This window comes from Moschus berezovskii, chromosome 4 (assembly GCF_049115385.1).
Source record: "Moschus berezovskii isolate FMDL1 chromosome 4, NW_MosBer_1.0, whole genome shotgun sequence".
NCBI lineage: Eukaryota > Metazoa > Chordata > Mammalia > Artiodactyla > Moschidae > Moschus > Moschus berezovskii.
In genome coordinates, this window is record NC_142463.1 from 101,860,475 (window position 1) to 101,878,588 (window position 18,114).

The 18,114-nt window shown below is 38.3% G+C and overlaps 1 protein-coding gene across 2 annotated transcripts in view; it reads right to left on the reverse strand.

Moving 5' to 3' along the window:
- Positions 1–18,114, reverse strand: part of CHD1L (chromodomain helicase DNA binding protein 1 like) — a 73,070-nt gene that overhangs the window by 53,052 nt on the left and 1,904 nt on the right. For both annotated transcript variants that reach the window (XM_088835671.1, XM_055401810.2), the window contains exon 2: positions 2,016–2,128. In XM_088835671.1, coding sequence (XP_088691797.1) covers positions 2,016–2,128 — 113 coding nt within the window. The remainder of the gene's footprint in view (positions 1–2,015; positions 2,129–18,114) is intronic.

Sequence of the window (18,114 nt, forward strand, 5' to 3'; positions counted from 1 at the left end):
TTCTAATAAAAAATTTTGAAAATTAAAAAAATTAACACGCATGCTTTTTATTAGGTTATCTAGACTTTTAATCAAGTCTATAATTATATAGAGGTACGACTAGGCAAAAGTGACAGGTGATAGCTAACTAATAAAATAAGCAATAGCTTATGGGGTTGTAATACATGGAAGTGGTTGGATGGAGGAGAAGAGAAGGAGGCAAGGAAAAGTAACAACAAGTGGCTCAAATTAAGAACCGCTCTATTTCCAGAAAACATACCAGGCAGTTATTCAAATTACTTTCCTAACACCTAGCACTACAGGAATAAGAATGCTGACTGAGGCAGAAGTGAGAATGTGCTGCAATTCTGGAATCTGTGCAGACATGGCAGGCCCGTGAGAACAGCTGACAGCCAGAGGGCAATATATGGCCAATGAATGGAAGAGAGCTAAGGACAGGGTCAGCCTACTGAGATATTTTGCCCAAGGCACTGTGCCTACTGCCCAATCAATAAGGCCAGGCGTTTTATGCATTAGGTCTCCACGCCCACAAATTCAGTGGCAGTAATAAACTGGTTTTAGAGGGACGCTGAAGCTCAGCTCAAGTATAAACCACAGTGGTACACAGCAGTAATATTACATGTTTCTTGAAACATACCTGAAAAGGCAGGAACTTGTTTTACAAAAGCATTTGCCAAAATCTTCTTTAGTGAAGCAATTCTGGGGATTAGTGTTCAGTGGAACACATCTTGGGAAAGGGTGTCCAAACATGCATTTTTGTGTTAGACATAATTAGTGATGATATTTAAGGTTAAGAAATGACAAACACAGCAAGAATATATTTTAGAAATGGCAATGTTCATTAAGAATATTAATATTTAAAAAAACAATTTTAACCTGCACTGAGTCAGTTGCTAACTTGATGTCAAAAAAGTAAGCAAACCAAGTAAGCTATGTTCTCCCAGGAAAAAAGTGAGAGGAAGGGCTTTAATATTAAATATATTTGACTGAAATATGATTTGTGCTTAAATGTGCCAAAGAAGTAAAGGGGAAGAAGGGTAAGAAAGCCTTCTTTTTTTCTTAATCCATACAGTATTTTGTTAAAGGCTGTATCATTGTCAACTTAACAGCTTTATTCAAACTCTTAAAACAACTGTTACTGATGTAATAACACACCTAAATTTTGTAACTTTATAAAATTTTTGCAAGCTTCAGGAAAAACACATAAGTTAGTCCTTCTAAAAGGACTAATGGGAACTTCACTCACTCTGTGGATTCAATGATGAAACCTTTGGAATCAAGAAACTTATACTTCCATGGTTTCTGCTCAATTGCCTCTGCTGTATATCCTGACTGCACTGACTTTCTTTGGTATACTACAGAGGAATAAACCTTGTGTGATGAACTCAAGGGGTATCTGTGTCTGGACTTTCCATCAATCCAAGACGACCACTGACCTCCTCAGTACAACATGAGCTGTACTGGTGATTATCCTACTGGCAGGATCAATCTCAAGACAAAACCTGGTAATCCATGCCCCAGGAAGTCACGTCTGATTCTACCCAAGGAGGTAGGTCTGATTCCTACCACTGGAAGGCCAGGTCATTTTAGAAAACAGAGTACCTCCTGTGTAATTCTCTAGCATGGCAGAGAAATGGGAAGTAGCCTCACCATCCACTGAGGAAGACTAATATTAAAAGTGATCCAGTTAACTAGTAAAGTATTACTAAAGAGGGAAGAGCCAATTTGATCCCTGGGACGGGTATATTTGCTTTATATAGAAAATCCTGCCCATTAATTGTAATTCTATATGTCAAGGGTTAGATTAAAACAAAGGTAGTGACGGTTCCAAACCACCGCCATAATGAGAAAGCCAAGTCCAAGGTCATGATCTTGTAACAAAGGCTCAGGTATAAAAATACCTGTATACCTCCTAGTAAAAAAATACATACTAATAGTTGGCAGCTAAAAACAAGAATGAGTTGTAAGGAGGTATTTCAGTAGAGGTAAACAGTACTTGCTCCACAGGAACATACCTGGCAGGTCTTACCCAAGCCCATCTCATCCCCCAGGATGCAGCCATTCTGACAGTGGAAGCACTGGGCTAGCCAGTTGACTCCCTGCAGCTGATAAGGGCGTAGATGGATCCCTAGAAATTAAAAAAAAAAACAACAAAACAGCAAGTCAGAAGAGCAGACATTTCAGCACACACACAGGCTATGTTCAAGACCTTCAACCAAAGAACACAGCCTAATTACCCATACCCCGCGAGTGAACTGAACCGAAGCCTTACTGGCCGTATCTTTTGCTGAGAAGTTACAGATATGCAAATATTTGCTGACTTCCAAACTAACTTTGAACAAACTTTGCCACCACTATAGTCAAAGCCCTAAAACAGTTTGTCAGTGTTACAGGTTCCACTTGACAAATGAGAAAATCAATCTGGGATCTGGCCTCCTCACTGCCTGAGTCTCATGCTAGTGTCCATTCTAGGAAATGAGGTTTTACTGATGCAACGTAACAGCAAACAACAACACATGGGTGACACATGTGTCTGCTTAACTGCTGCTGCTGCTGCTGCTGCTAAGTCACTTCAGTCGTGTCCGACTCTGTGTGACCCCATAGACGGCAGCCCACCAGGCTCCCCCGTCCCTGGGATTCTCCAGGCAAGAACATTGGAGTGGGTTGCCATTTCCTTCTCCAATGTGTGAAAGTAAAAAGTGAAAGTGAAGTCGCTCAGTCGTGTCCGACCCTTAGCGACCCCATGGACTACAGCCTACCAGGCTCCACCATCCATGGGATTTTCTAGGCAATAGTACTGGAGTGGCTTGCCATTGCCTTCTCCAAGCTTGCTTAACTGCAACCATTTAAATCTGCCATAGCAAGCCACTCCAGTACTCTTGCCTAGAAAATCCCATGGATGGAGGAGCCTGGTACGCTGCAGTCCATGGGGTTGCTACGAGTCAGACATGACTGAGCGACTTCACTTTCCCTTTTCACTTTCACACATTGGAGAAGGAAATGGCAACCCACTCCAGTGTTCTTGCCTGGAGAATCGCAGGGACGGGGGAGCCTGATGGGCTGCCGTCTATGGGGTCACACAGAGTCGGACACAACTTAAGTGACTTAGCAGCAGCAGCAGCAGCAGCAGGATGCTAAAGGAAAAAAAAAATCAAGACAGGACTAGATTAAATCAAGTTTGAATCAAGAAGCAGTGCTGTTAAAGAATGGAAACAGTGTTGCACAGGAGGTGTTTACCAATGCACAAGGACAGCAGAAAATAGATGTCTGAAATCCACAGAGCTCCTGCTGCCTCTCTTTCTCTGGGGTCGGGGTGGGGGGAAATCCAGTTTCAGAGACTAGCCATTTCTTCCGAAGGAGGGGAAACCCCAAACGTACTTTATAGAAAAACTATTAACAAAAGTAAAACTCGGGTTTGAACTCATCACCTTTAAGAAGAAACTGGGCAATAAAACATTTAAAAGATCAACAAGTTATTTTTTATGTAGGTATATAATTATAATTTTTATCTAAAGATATTTCCTTTATATATGTAATTTTTATTTAGAAAAGAAACAATAATTTAGTACATTAAAAAAAAACCTCCATAAAAATAAAAGGCAGACCTCCCTGGTGGTCCAGTGGTTAAGAATCCACCTGCCAATACCAGGGACATGGGTTCAATCCCTGGTCTGGGGAGATTCCACATGGTGCAAAGCAACTAAACTCCTGTGCCACAATTACTGAGCCTGCACTCTAGAGAGCACTCGGGTGCTGCCAACTACTGAAGCCCACACACCCTAGAGCTGCTGCTCTGCAAAAGAGAAGGCAGTGCAGTAAGAAGCTGTGCACGACGACTAGAGTGTACTGCAACTATTCTAGAGAATACCCGCATGCAGCAACAAAGACCCGGCCAAACAAAAATAAAATGTTTTTTAGAAGGCAAATGGCAAATGAAAAAAAGATACTGATGGCAAGTAAGGCAGATAAAGGATTACTGTTTTTGATATTAAGCAGTTACTAAATACCAGAAAGAGCAGTAAACAATACATTAATTTACCCAATTTAAAGCTAGTAACAATCCCATGCTAGGTATCATCCCCACATTGTATGTGGGAAAACCCAGAAAATTTAAAGAAGATTAAAATGTGAACCTTGGAGACTTCTGCTTTTGGGAAGATAAAGATGTTCTTTTCATCATTCCTCTTGATAATACAACTAAAAATTCTGAATATTACAAAGAAAATGAACATAACAAGATGACTCTGAAAAGGTGGGGCCAAAGAAGGCAGACTGGTTAGTAACCTTGGGAGCCAGCAAACAACAGTTATGAATTCCCTGGGTTTCTTTTTGCCTCATATAGCCCAGACTTAGAGGTGAAGAAATTAATCACCCAGAAATGCCAATGTACACAGTAAAGAAAAGTTTAACAAAAGCCTGTTTCCATAGGCAAAGAAAAAAGACAGCCTAAAGAGACAGAACTTAAACTTTCAGACAATAACCACTCTAGTTAAGCCAAACACTTAAGGGAAAAGTCTGTGGCCCCACCCACATCAGCAAAGGCCAAATGGGAGCCTAGACCTCCACCCTCAAGAGATTCAATGAAGTTCCCATCACCCCTAGCAGGAAGGTACCAGAGACAGGTAAGCAGGCAGTCAGGATCTTCATCCCATTCACCAATATAATGAAGTCGTCCCACTTCACTTTTCCCTCCCCTGCAGTGTCAGTGGAGACCACATAGGGAGCCTGAACTTAGATTCCTACTAGATCATACGAGCCCCCTCCCTAATTGGCCCTACAAACAGTGTTAAAGGAGACCTAGTGGAGACTCAGGATTTTTATCACTGCGGAGGGACTGATGCTAAAGCTGAAACTGCAATACTTTGGCCACCTCATGCGACGGGTTGACTCACTGGAAAAGACTCTGATGCTGGGAAGGGTTGGGGGCGGGAGGAGAAGGGGACGACGGAGAATGAGATGGCTGGATGGCATTACCGACTCTGTGGACATGGGTTTGAGTGAACTCCGGGAGTTGGTGATGGACAGGGAGGCCTGGCGTGCTGTGATTCATGGGGTCGCGGAGAGTCGGACACGACTGAGCGACTGAACTGAACTGAACTGAGGGTTAATGAGACCACCCCTAGCACAGTGTCCATGGGGACCAGATTAGGAGCCAGTACTCTCATTCTCACCCAGAAGTAAGGACAAACCCCTTCCCTATCCCTAGGTATTAAGAAAAGTTCAGAGGTGAGAGTCCGATTTCTATTTCCACCTGGTGGCAACAAGGCAGCAACCACCTTTCCCTGCTAGAGCAGCAGAGACAACTGAACAAAAGGTTTAAATGAGACCTTGAGTCTCAATATGTAAAGTAAGAACTTCCCTGGTGGTTCAGGGGATAAGACTTCACGCTCCCAATGCAGGGAGCCCAGGTTCAATCCCTGATGAGGAAACTAATATTCCACATACTGAAACTTAATCTGCACACTGCAACTAGGGAAGCCCATGTGCCATAAGACCCTGTGCAGCTAAAAAAAAAAAAAAAAAAAAAAGTCCAGTTTTAATAAACATTCATTGTACCAAGAACCAGGAAGATTTCAAACTGAATGAAAAAAGACAATCCACAGACGTCAACATCTAGATGACACAGGTGTTACACTTATTTTAAACCAGCAATGATAAAAGTGCCTCAATAAGCAACTATGAACGTGCTTATTAAAATAACTGAAAAAAAAAATAGAAAGCATCAGTAAAGAAATAGAAAGTACAAAGCAAAATAATATACTAACAAATACAATAATCGAAGTAAAAAACTCAGAAGATGGACTTGATAACAGAATAGAAAAGAGCAAAGAATCGGTGAACTGGAAGGCAGAACCACAGAAATTATTCAATCTGAACCGAGAGAAAGCAGACTGAAAACAGAGCTTCAAGGAACTGCAAGTCTCTAACAAAAGATCTACATTCATTCATTGGCATCCCAGAAAGAGATGCGAAACAGGACAGGGCTAAAAAAGTACTCACAGAAAGAATGGCTGAAAAATTTCCACAATTTGGCAAAATATCCACAGATTCAAAAAGCTGAATGAACTTCAAATAGAATTAAAAAATAAACCCAAAGAAATATATACCAAGACACATCATAATTAGGTTTCTAAAAACTTAAAAGAGAGTATCTTAAAAGCAGTCAGAGGAAAATGACATAAATTACCAGAAGGAAAAAACCAGGAGGCCAACTGTCAGCTTTCTGCATATTCCAAAATAAAAGAAAAATGCAATCCAAACACATCTTTATTTGCTTATTTAAGTCAGTAATTAAGAACCTGGAATAAAAATTAAGACTCTCAAAAGCACAGTGTAAAAATACAGAATTTATTTCAAAAATAAGATTTTTTTTTTTTAAAGAAAGGTGAAAGTAAGGTATAAAAAAAGCTAAAGGAGTAATAAAGAACTGTATTAGGACAGTATGAGGGAAAAAAGAAAAATAAGAGGGGAAGAAAAAAAAATTTCTTATTTTTGAAATAAATTCCGTAATTTTACACTGTGCTTTTGAGAGTCTAAGTTTTATTCCAGCTTCTTAATTTTTGCTTTTATATCTTTTGTTATTAATTTTGTATCTTTAAGAGCCTAACTTTTAGTACCCATTTTCACTTACGGATTTGATTATTGACTTGATTGCTCTTCCCTTTTGACTCCCTTTTTCTCCTCCTGGTCACCTCTTTCTCCTTCCTCCCTATTCTCTTCTCTATATCAACTCTGTGACTCCCTTTGGGTGTTCCTGGCTGTGGAGAGTTGTTTCATCATTAACCTACGGGTTTTGTCTTTTGTGCAGGTGGATGGAGAAGTCTTGGTGTTACTGTAAGATGTCAGGACTGAAACCCAGAGGCAGAAGGCTCAACTCCAGAACTTCTGACCATCATAAAACTCCTGACAACAGAGAACATTAATACACGAGAGTGCACCCAAAACCCTCCATACCTTCACTGAGTCTAAGCTCCACCCAAGAGCCAGCAAGCTCCAGTGCAAGACATCCCAAACTAATCCTCCAGCAAAACAGAACACAATCTTGAACATCAACAGACAGGCTCCCCAAAGCCACAGCAAATCCACAGATACCCCAAAACTCCCTAATGGACACTGCACTGCCCTCCAGAGAGATGAGATCCAGCTGCATCGACCAGAACACACACATAAGTTCACCCAATCAGGAAATCTTCACAAGCCACTGGTCCAACCCTACCCACAGGGAACAGACTCCACAACTAAGAGGAACTACAACCCTCCAGCCAGAAGAAAGGAGACCCCAAACACAGCAAAAAAAAAAAAAAAAGAAAAGCCAGAGAAATACCCAGCAGGTGAAGGAACATGTAAAAACCCACCAAACGAAACCAAAGAGGAGAGTCTATCTGAAAAAAAATTCAGAATAATGGCAGTAAAGATGATCCAAAATCTTGAAAACAAAATGGAGACACAGATAAGCACACTAGACACATGGATTGAGAAGACGGAAGAAATGTTTAGCAAGGATCTGGGAGAAGTAAAAAATAGTTGACCAGCAATGAGCAATGAAATAACTGAGATTAAAAACACTCTGGAGTGAACCAACAGTAGAGTACCTGAGGCAGAAGAAAGCGGAAGTGATCTGGAAGACAATGGTGGAAATAAATGAAGCAGAGTGGAAAAAAGGATAGAAAGAAACGAGGACAGTCACAGACACCTCTGGGACAATGTTAAGCATCCCAACATTTGAATCATAAGCATCCCAGGAGAAGACAAAAGGAAAGGGCATGGGAAAATATTTGAGGAGGTAATAGTTGAAAAGTTACCTAAAATGGGGATGGAAATAGCCACCGAAGTCCAAGAAGCCCAGAGAATCCCATACAGTATAAACCCAAGGAGAACAAGCCAAGATACATATTCATCAAACTAACAAAAATTAAATACAATGAAAAAATAATAAAAGCAGCAAGGGAAAAGCAGTAAACAACATGCAAGGAGACTCCCATAAGGATAACAGTCTTTCAACAAAAATTCTGCAGGCCAGAAGGGAATGGCAGGATATACTTAGAGTGATGAAAGGGAAAAACCTACAACCAAGATTATTCTACCCAGCAAGGATCTCATTCAGATTCGAAGGAGAAATCAAAAGCTTTCAGACAAGCAAAAGCTAAGAGAATTCAGCACCACCAAACCAGCTCTTCAACAAATGCTAGAGGATCTTATCTAGACAGGGAACACAGAAAAAGGTTTATAGAAACAAACCCCAAACAAAATAGTAACAGGATAATACTTATCAAATAATTACCTTAAACAAAAATGGGTTAAATGCTCCCACCAAAAGTCAGAGACTGGCCAAATGGATACAAAAGCAAGACCCCTTTATACGCTGCCTACAGAAGATCCACCTCAAACCTAGGGACACATACAGACTCAAAGTCAGGGGCTAGGAAAAGTATTTCATGCAAATGGAGACCAAAAGAAAACAGAAGTAGCAATACTCATATCAGATAAAATAGACTCCAAAATAAAGACAGTTATAAGAGACAAAGGACACTTTGATAAAGAAGTACATCATGATCAAGGGATCAATCCAAGAAAAGAACATAAAAATTGTAAACATATATATGCACCCAACATAGGAGCACCTCAATACATAAGGCAAATGCTAACAACTATCAAAGGGGAAATCAACAATGACACAATCAATAGTGGGGGACTTTAATACCCCACTCACACCAATGGACAGATCATCCAGACAGAAAGTTAACATGGAAACACAAGCTTTAAATGATACATTGGACCAGTGGTCCTAATTGATATCTACAGGGCATTTCACCCAAAAACAATGAATTTCACCTTTTTCTCAAGTGCATGTGGAACATTCTCCAGAATAGATCACATCCTGGGCCACAAATTAAGCCTTGGTAAATTTTTAAAAAATTGAGGTCATTTCAAGCATCTTTTCAGATCACAATTAAGATATCAACTACAGGAAAAAATAAAAGTATAAAAAGCACAAACATACGGAGGCTAAACAAAATGCTTCTGAACAACCAACAGATCACTGAAGAAATCAAAAAGGAAATAAAAATATACACAGAAACAAATGATAATGAAAATACAACAATGCAAAATCCATGGGATTTAGTAAAAGCAGTGCTAAGAGGGACTTCATAGCAATACAAGCCTACCTCAAGAAACAAGAGAAACATAAAACAAACAACCTAAACTTACAATACTGGCCACCTCATGTGAAGAGTTGACTCACTAGAAAAGACTCTGATGCTGGGAGGGATTGGGGGCAGGAGGAGAAGGGGAAGACAGAGAATGAGATGGCTGGATGGCATCACTGACTCGATGGAGGTGAGTTTGAGTGAACTCCGGGAGGTGGTGATGGACAGGGAGGCCTGGCGTGCTGTGATTCATGGGGTCGCAAAGAGTTGGACACGACTGAGCAACTGAACTGAACCTTAAACCTAAAACAACTAAAAAAAGAAGAAGAACAACAACAAAAAACCCAAAGTTAGTAGACGGAAATAAATCATAAAAATCAGAATAGAAATAAGGAAAAGGAAATGAAGATTATAGCAAAGATCAATAAAACTAAAAGCTGATTCTTTGAGAAGATAAACAAAATACACAAACTGTTAGCCAGACTTGTCAAGAAAAAAAAAGACTCAAATCAATGAGATTAGAAATAAAAATAGAGAAATTAAGATAGACAACACATAAATACAAAAGATCATAAGAGACTACTATCAGCAACTATATGGCAATAAAATGGACAACTTGGAAGAAATGGACAAATTCTTAGAAAAGTATAATCTTCCAAAACTGAACCAGAAAGAAACGGAAAATGTGAACAGACCAATCACAAGCATGAAAGTCGAAACTGTAATAAAAAAATCTTCCAACAAACAAAAGCCCAGGACCAGATGGCTTCACTTCTACCAAAAATTTAGAGAAGAGCTAACATCTGTTCTACTCAAACTCTTCCAGAAAATTGCAGAAGAAGGAAAACTCCCAAACTCATTCTATGAGGCCACCATCACCCTAATACCAAAACATGACAAAGATGCCACAAAAAAAAGAAGACTACAGGCCAATATCACTGATGAACATAGATGCAAAAATCCTCAACAAAATTCTAGCAAACAGAATCCAACAACATATTAAAAAGATCATATAGCATGATCAAGTGGGCTTTATTCCAGTGCATGGATTCTTCAATATTTGCAAATTAATCAATGTGATACGCCATCTCAACAAACTTAAAGATAAAAACCATATGATTATTTCAGTAGATGCAGAGAAAGCCTTTGACAAAATTCAACACCCATTTATGATAAAAATTCTCCAGAAAGTAGACATGGAAGGAACATACCTCAACATAATAAAAGTCATATATGATAAACACACAGCAAACATTATCCTCAATGGAAAAAAATTGAAAGCATTTCCTCTAAAAGCAGGAACAAGACAAGGGTGCCCACTCTCACTACTACTATTCAACATAGTTTTGGAAGTCCTAGCCACAGCTATCAGAGAAGGAAAATAAAAGGAATCCACACTGGAAAAGAATTGACTCTCACTGCAGATGACATGATCCTCTACATAGAAAACCCTAAAGATGCCACTGGAAAATTACTAAAACTAATCAATGAATATAGTAAAGTCACAAGATATAAAGTTAATACACAGAAATCCCTTGCATTCCTATACTCTAACATTGAAAAATCATAAAGAGAAATTAAGAAAACAATCCCATTCACCACTGCACTGAAATGAATAAAATATATAAGAATAAATTTACCTAAAGAGACAAAAGACTCTTATACAGAAAACTAAAACAGTGAAGAAAGAAATCAAAGATGATACAAACAGAGAAATAAACCACATTCTTGGATTAGAAGGATCAATATAATGAAAATGAATGTACTACTCTATAAGCAATCTATAGATTCAATGCAATCCCTATCAAAACTACCACTGGTATTTTTCACAGAACTAGAACAAAGAACTTCACAATTTGTATGGAAACACAAAAGACCCTGAACAGCTAAATCAGTCTTGAGAAAGAACGGAACTGGAGGAATCAACCTTCCCACTTAAGACTATACTACAAAGCTATAGCTATCAAAACAGTATGGTACTAGCACAAAGACAGAAACATAGATCAATGGAACAAACTAGAAAGTCCAGAGCTAAATCCATTCACCTATGCAGAGCCTACCTTTGACAAACGAGGCAAAAATATATAATGGAGAAAAGATAGCCTCTTCAACAAATGATCCTGGGAAAACTGATCAACTGCATGTAAAAGAATGAAACTAGAACACTTTTTAACACTATACACAAAAATAAAACGCAAAATGGATTAAAGACCTAAATGTAAGACCAGAAACTATAAAACTCTTTGAGGAAAACACAGGCAGAACACTCTCCACCATAAATCACAGCAAGATCCTCTATGATCCACCTCCCAGAGTAATGGAAATAAAAACAAAAATAAACAAATGGGACCTAAAGGTTTTGTACAACGAAGGAAACTATAAGCAAGGTGAAAAGACAGCCCTCAGAATGCGAGAAAATAATAGCAAACTAAACAAGTGACAATCTCCAAAATATACAAGCAGCTCACGCAGCTCAATACCTGAAAAACAAACAACAGAGTCAAAAGGTGGACAAAAGACCTAAACAGACATTTCTCCAAAGAAGTCATATAGATGGCTAATAAACATATGAAAAGGTGCTCAACGTCACTCATTATTAGAGAAATGCAAATCAAAACCACAATGAGGTATGTCATCTCAAGCTGGTCAGAATGGCCATCATCAAAAAAGTCTACAAACACTAAATGCTGGAGAGGGTGTGGTGAAAAGGGAAACCTCTTACACTGTTGGTGGGAATGCAAACTAGTACAGTCACTATACAAAACAGTGTGGAGATTCCTTAAAAAACTCGGAATAAAACAGCCATACAACCCAGCAATCCCACTGCTGGGCGTATACCCTGAGGAAACCAGAATTGAAAGAGACATATGTACCCCAATGTTCATTGCAGCACTATTTACAATAGCTAGGACATGGAAGCAATCTAGGTATCTATCAGCAGATGAATGGATAAGAAAGTTGTGATACACATACACAATGGAATATTACTCAGCTATAAAAAGAATGCATTTGAGTCAGTTCTAATGAGATGGATGAACCTAGAGCCTATTAGAGTGAAATAAGCCAGAAAGAGAAAGACAAATACTGTATGCTAATGCATATATACATATATATATATATGTAATTTAGAAAGATGGCACTGACGATCCTACACACAAGGCAGCAAAGGAGACACAGAAGTAAAGAACAGACTTTTGGACTCAGTGGGAAAAGGAGAGTGAAGGATGATTTGAGAGAACGGCACTGAAATATATACATTACCATATGTAAAATAGATGACCAGAGCAAGTTGGATGCATGAAGCAGGGCACCTAAAGCCAGTGCTCTGGAACAGCCTCGAGGGGTGGAGTGGGGAGGGGGGATGGGAGGGGGTTCAGGACTGGGGGGACATGTCTGTATTGTACCTATAGCCAACTCATGCTGATGTATCACAATATTGTAATTGTCCTCCAATTAAAATAAATAAAAATGAAATAAAAAATACACTAGAAGGAATCAAAAGCAGGATAACAGACAGGAGAACGAATAAGTGGGCTAAAAGGTAGAATAGTGGAAATAACTGCAAAGGAGCAGAATAAAGAAAAAGAATGGAAAGAAATGAAGAGAGTCTCAGAGACATTAAACTCACCAACGTTTGAATGACAGCGATCCCAGAAGAAAAGAGAGAAAGAGAAAGGGTCTAAGAAAATATTTGAAGAGATTATAGCCAAAAAAATCCCCTAACATGGGAAAAGAAATAGCCAACCAAGTTCAAGAAGCAGAGTCCCGTACAGGATAAACCCAAGGAGAAACACGGCAAGACACATATTAATCAAACAAACAAATACTAAATTCAAAGAAAAAATACTAATGCAAGAGAAAGGCAAAAAAACAAAACAAAACAAAAAAAAAAACAAGGAAATCTCCACAAAGTTATCAGCTGATTTTTCAGAAGAAATTCTGCAGTCCAGAAGAGACTGGCAGGATATATTTAAAATAATGAAAGGGAAAAACCTACTTTACTCTACCTAGCAAAGATCTCATTCAGATTCAAAGGAGAAATCAAAAGCTTTACAGACAAGCAAAAGCTAAGAGAATTCAGCGCTACCAAATCAGCTTTACAACAAATGCTAAAGGAACTTCTCTAGGCAGGAAACACAAGAGAACAAAAAGACCTACAAAAACACATCCAGAATAATAAAGAAAATGGTAATAGGAACATGTATATTGATAATTACCTTAAATGTAAATGGATTAAATGCTTCAACCAAAAGAAACAGACTGGCTGAATGGATATAAAAACAAGACCTGAATGTATGGTTCATCCCTGGTGGCTCAGATGGTCAAGAATCTGCCTGCAATGCTGGAGAACTGGGTTCGATCTCTGGGTTGGGAAGATCCCCTGGAGAAGGAAATGGCAACTTATTCCAGTACTCCTGCCTGGAGAATTCCATGGATAGAGGAGCCTGGCAGGCTACAGTCCACATGATTGCAAAGAGTTGGACACGACTGATCAGCTAAGCACACAGCACACTAGAGACTTACTTCAGACCTAAAGACACATACAGGCTGAAAGTGAGGGGATGGAAAAAAGACATGCCATGCAAATGGAAATCAAAAGAAAGCTGGAATAGCAATACTTAGATAAAACAGACTTAAAAATAAAGACTTACAAGAGACAAGGAAGGTCACTACATAATGATCAAGGGATAAATCCAAGAAGACATAACACATAAATATTTATACACCTCAATACATAATGAAAATGCTAACAGCTATAAAAAGGAAAACTGTCAGGAACACAATAATAGTGGGGGACTTTAACACCCAACTTACACAAATGGAAACATCACCTAGACAGAAAATAAGGAAACACAGCTTTAAATGCCAATATATATCAGGCAGATTTAATTGCTATTTATAGGAGAGGAGCCTGTAGGCTGCAGTCCATGGGGTCGCACAGAGTCGGAAATGACTGAAGCAGTCGACTTAGCAACAACAACAACAATAGGATATTCTACCTGAAAGCAGCATATTACACTTTCTTCTCAAGTGCACATGGAACATTCTCCAGTATAGATAACATCATGGGTCACAAATGAAGCCTCAGTAAATTTTAAAAAAAATGAAATCACATCAAGTATCTTTTCTGACCACAACATTATGAGACTAGAAGTCAGTAATGGGTAGGCGGCTGGGGGGGGATGTTAAAAAAACACACACACACAGACACAAGGAGGCTAAACAATATGATACAAAATAACCAAAACATCACTGAAGAAATCAAAGAGCAAATTTAAAAATACATAGAAACAAATGAAAATAAGATGACCCAAAATCTACCTATGAAGCAAAAGAAGTTTTAAGAAGGAAGTTTATAGCAATTCAATCCTACCTCAAGAAACAAGAAAAAACTCAAAACCACCTAACCTTATACTTAAAGCAATCATAAAAATCAGAGCAGAAATAAATGGAATACTGAGTTGGCCAAAGAATTCCTTTGAGTCTGTCCATAAGATATTATGGAAAAACTTGAATTAACTTTTTGGCCAACCAGTAGAAATAAAACAATAGTAAAAATCAATGAAACTACAGCTGGTTATTGATAAACCTTTAGCCAGACTCATCAAGAAAAAAAAGGACAAAATTCAAATCAATAAAATTAGAAATGAAAAATGGAGAAATTACAACTGACACCACAGAAATACCAAGGATCAAAAGAGACTACTTAAAGCAACTATTTGCCAATAAAATGGACAACATGGAAGAAATGGACAAATTCTTAAAAAGGTACCATCTTCCAAGACTGAACCAAGACTAAACCAATAGAAAACATAAACAGACCAATCACCAGTAATGAAATTGAAACTGTAATTAAAAATCTTACAACAAACAAGAGTCCAGGACCAGAATGGCTTCACAGGCGAATTCTATCAAACATTTAGAGACAAGCTAACACTCATCCTTCTCAAATTCTTCCAAAAAATTGCAGAGGAAGGAACACTCCCAAGCTCAATCTACAAGGCCACCATCACCTAATACCCAAACCAGACAAAGATATCACAAAAAAGAAAATTACAGACCATATCCCTGATGAACACAAACACAAAAATCCTCAACAAAATGCTAACAAACAGAATACAACAAAATATTAAAAGAATCATACATCATGATCAAGTGGGCTTTATCCCGGGGATGCAGGGATTCTTCAATAAACGCAAATCAATATGATATACCATGTTAACAAATTAAAGAATAAAAACCATATGGTCACCTCAATTGATGCAGAAAAAGCTTCTGACAAAATTCAACACCTATTTATGATAAAATCCTCCAGAAATTAGGCATAGAGGGACTCTACCTCAACATAATAAAGGTCATATATGAAAAACCCACCACAAACATCATTCTCAATGGTGAAAAACTAAAAGCATTTCCTCTGAGATTAGGAATAAGACAAGGATGTCCACTCTCACCACTATTATTCAACATAGTTTTGAAAGTCCTAGCCATTGCAATCTGATAAGAAAAAGAAATAAAAGGAATCCAAACTGGATTAGAAGAAGCAAAAGTGTCACTGTCTGCAGATGACATGAAACTATACACAGAAAATCCTAAATATGCCAGCAGAAAACCACTAGAGCCAATCAATGAATCTGGTAAAGCTGCAGTATATAAAATTAATGCACAGAAATTTCTGTTACTCCTACACACTAACGACGAAATAAAGGAAAGAGAAATTAAAAAAAAAAATCCCATTTACCACTGCAACAAAACAAAATATCTAGGAATAAACCGACCTAAGGAGGTAAAAGACCTGTACTCAGAAAACTATTAAGAAACTGATGAAAGAAATAGAAGATGACACAAACAGGTGAGAGATATACCATGTTCTTGAAAGAATCAATACTACCCAAAGCAACCTACAGATTCAATGCGATCCCTATCAAATTCAGTTCAGTTCAGTCGCTCAGTCGTGTCCGACTCTTTGCGACCCCATGAATCATAGCACGCCAGGATTCCCTGTCCATCACCAACTCCCAGAGTTCACTCAAACTCATGTCCATCGAGTTGGTGATGCCATCCAGCCATCTCATTCTTTGTCGTCCCCTTCTACTTCTGCCCCCAATCCCTCCCAGCATCAGAGTCTTTTCCAGTGAGTCAACTCTTCGCATGAGGTGGCCAAAGTATTGGAGTTTCAGCTTTACCATCAGTCCTTCCAAGGAACTGATCTCCTTTAGGATGGACTGGTTGGATCTCCTTGCAGTCCAAGGGACTCTCAAGAGTCTTCTCCAGCACCACAGTTCAAAAGCATCAATTCTTCGGCCCTTAGCTTTCTTCACAGTCCAACTCTCACATCCATACATGACCACTGGAAAAACCATAGCCTTGACTAGATGGACCTTGGTTGGCAAAGTAATGTCTGCTTTTTAATATGCTATCTAGGTTGGTCATATTACCAAATTACCTATCAAATTACCAATGGCATTTTCCACAGAATTAAAAGAAAAAAATTTTACAGTTTTGGATGGAAACAAAAAAGACCCCAAATAGCCAAAGCAATCTTGAGAAAACAAAATGGAGCTGGAGGAATCAGACTCTGGCTTCAGACTGTACTACAAAGCAACAGTAATCAAGACAGTATGGTACTGACACAAGAACAGAAATATAGATCAATGCAACAGGACAGAAAGCCCAGAGACAAACCCACATTCCTATGGTCACCTAATCTATGACAAAAGAAGCATGTAAATAAAATGGAGAAAGGACAGTCCCTTCAATAAGTGATGCTGGGAAAACTGGACAGCTACATGTAACAGAATGAATTAGAACACTCCCTAACACCATACACAAAAATAAAATGGATTAAAGACCAGATGCTGTAAAACTCTTAGAGGAAAACATAGGAAGAACACTCTGACATAAATCACGGCAAGATCTTTTTTGACCTACCTTCTACAGTAATGAAAATAAGAACAAAAATAAACAAATGGGACCTAATTAAACTTAGAAGCTTTTATACAGCAAAGAAAACCATAAATGAGATGAAACGACAACCCTCAAAATGGGAAGAAAACATTTGCAAACGAAATAAATTAATCTCCAAAATAAAAATCAAAAATGAAAAAATCAGCCTGTACCTACTAAAGATGCAACCCATTCCAGTGTTCTTGCCTGGAGAATCCCACAAACAGAGGAGCCTGGAGGGCTACAATCCACAGGGTCGCAAAGAGTTGGATATGACTGAAGTGACTTAGCACACATGTATGCACTAAATATATTGAAGAAGACTGACAACAAGGAAAAAATTTACGGTTTCAGAAAATTGAAGCCCCATTTTTGCACTTCTCCCTCAGTTCAGGCCCTACCTTGGAAAAGAGAGAGAGAAAAAGAAATTATATATACAAACATATGCTTGCATGCAAAGGCCAAGGACTGGCAGGAAACATAATAGTATGTCATAGAATTATGTATATTACTGTTTTTCTTTATGCATAGAATATTACCCTAAATGTTTTACAGAAAATACGTACTACTTCTGTTAAAAAGAAAAAAATCAGAAGAAAAAAAAAAACACAAAAAATTTTTAAAAATACAAAAAATATATGAAAATTCAGTAAACATTTTTAACCAACTCACAAAGAATAGTTTCTCAGAACATTAATTTATTCAAATAGAAATAGGAATTTCAAGTTACAATATTAAATGGTTATTCCTTTGAGTATACTTATTTTCTACTTCTTCCTTTCTCCACACTACGCACTTATTCATGCCCACCACCAAACTTCCGTATTTGTCTATTTACCTCTTCATTCACTCACTCTAATTCATCCAGGCAAACCTTCAATCTCCTACCTATCTTCTCAATTTTACTACAACAGCACTGGTCCATGTGTATATTTCTCCAGGTGAATTATCAACAGTCCAGTATCAATGTGCACATTTGATCTAGCCTTCTCTTACACATCATATCATACCCAAAAAC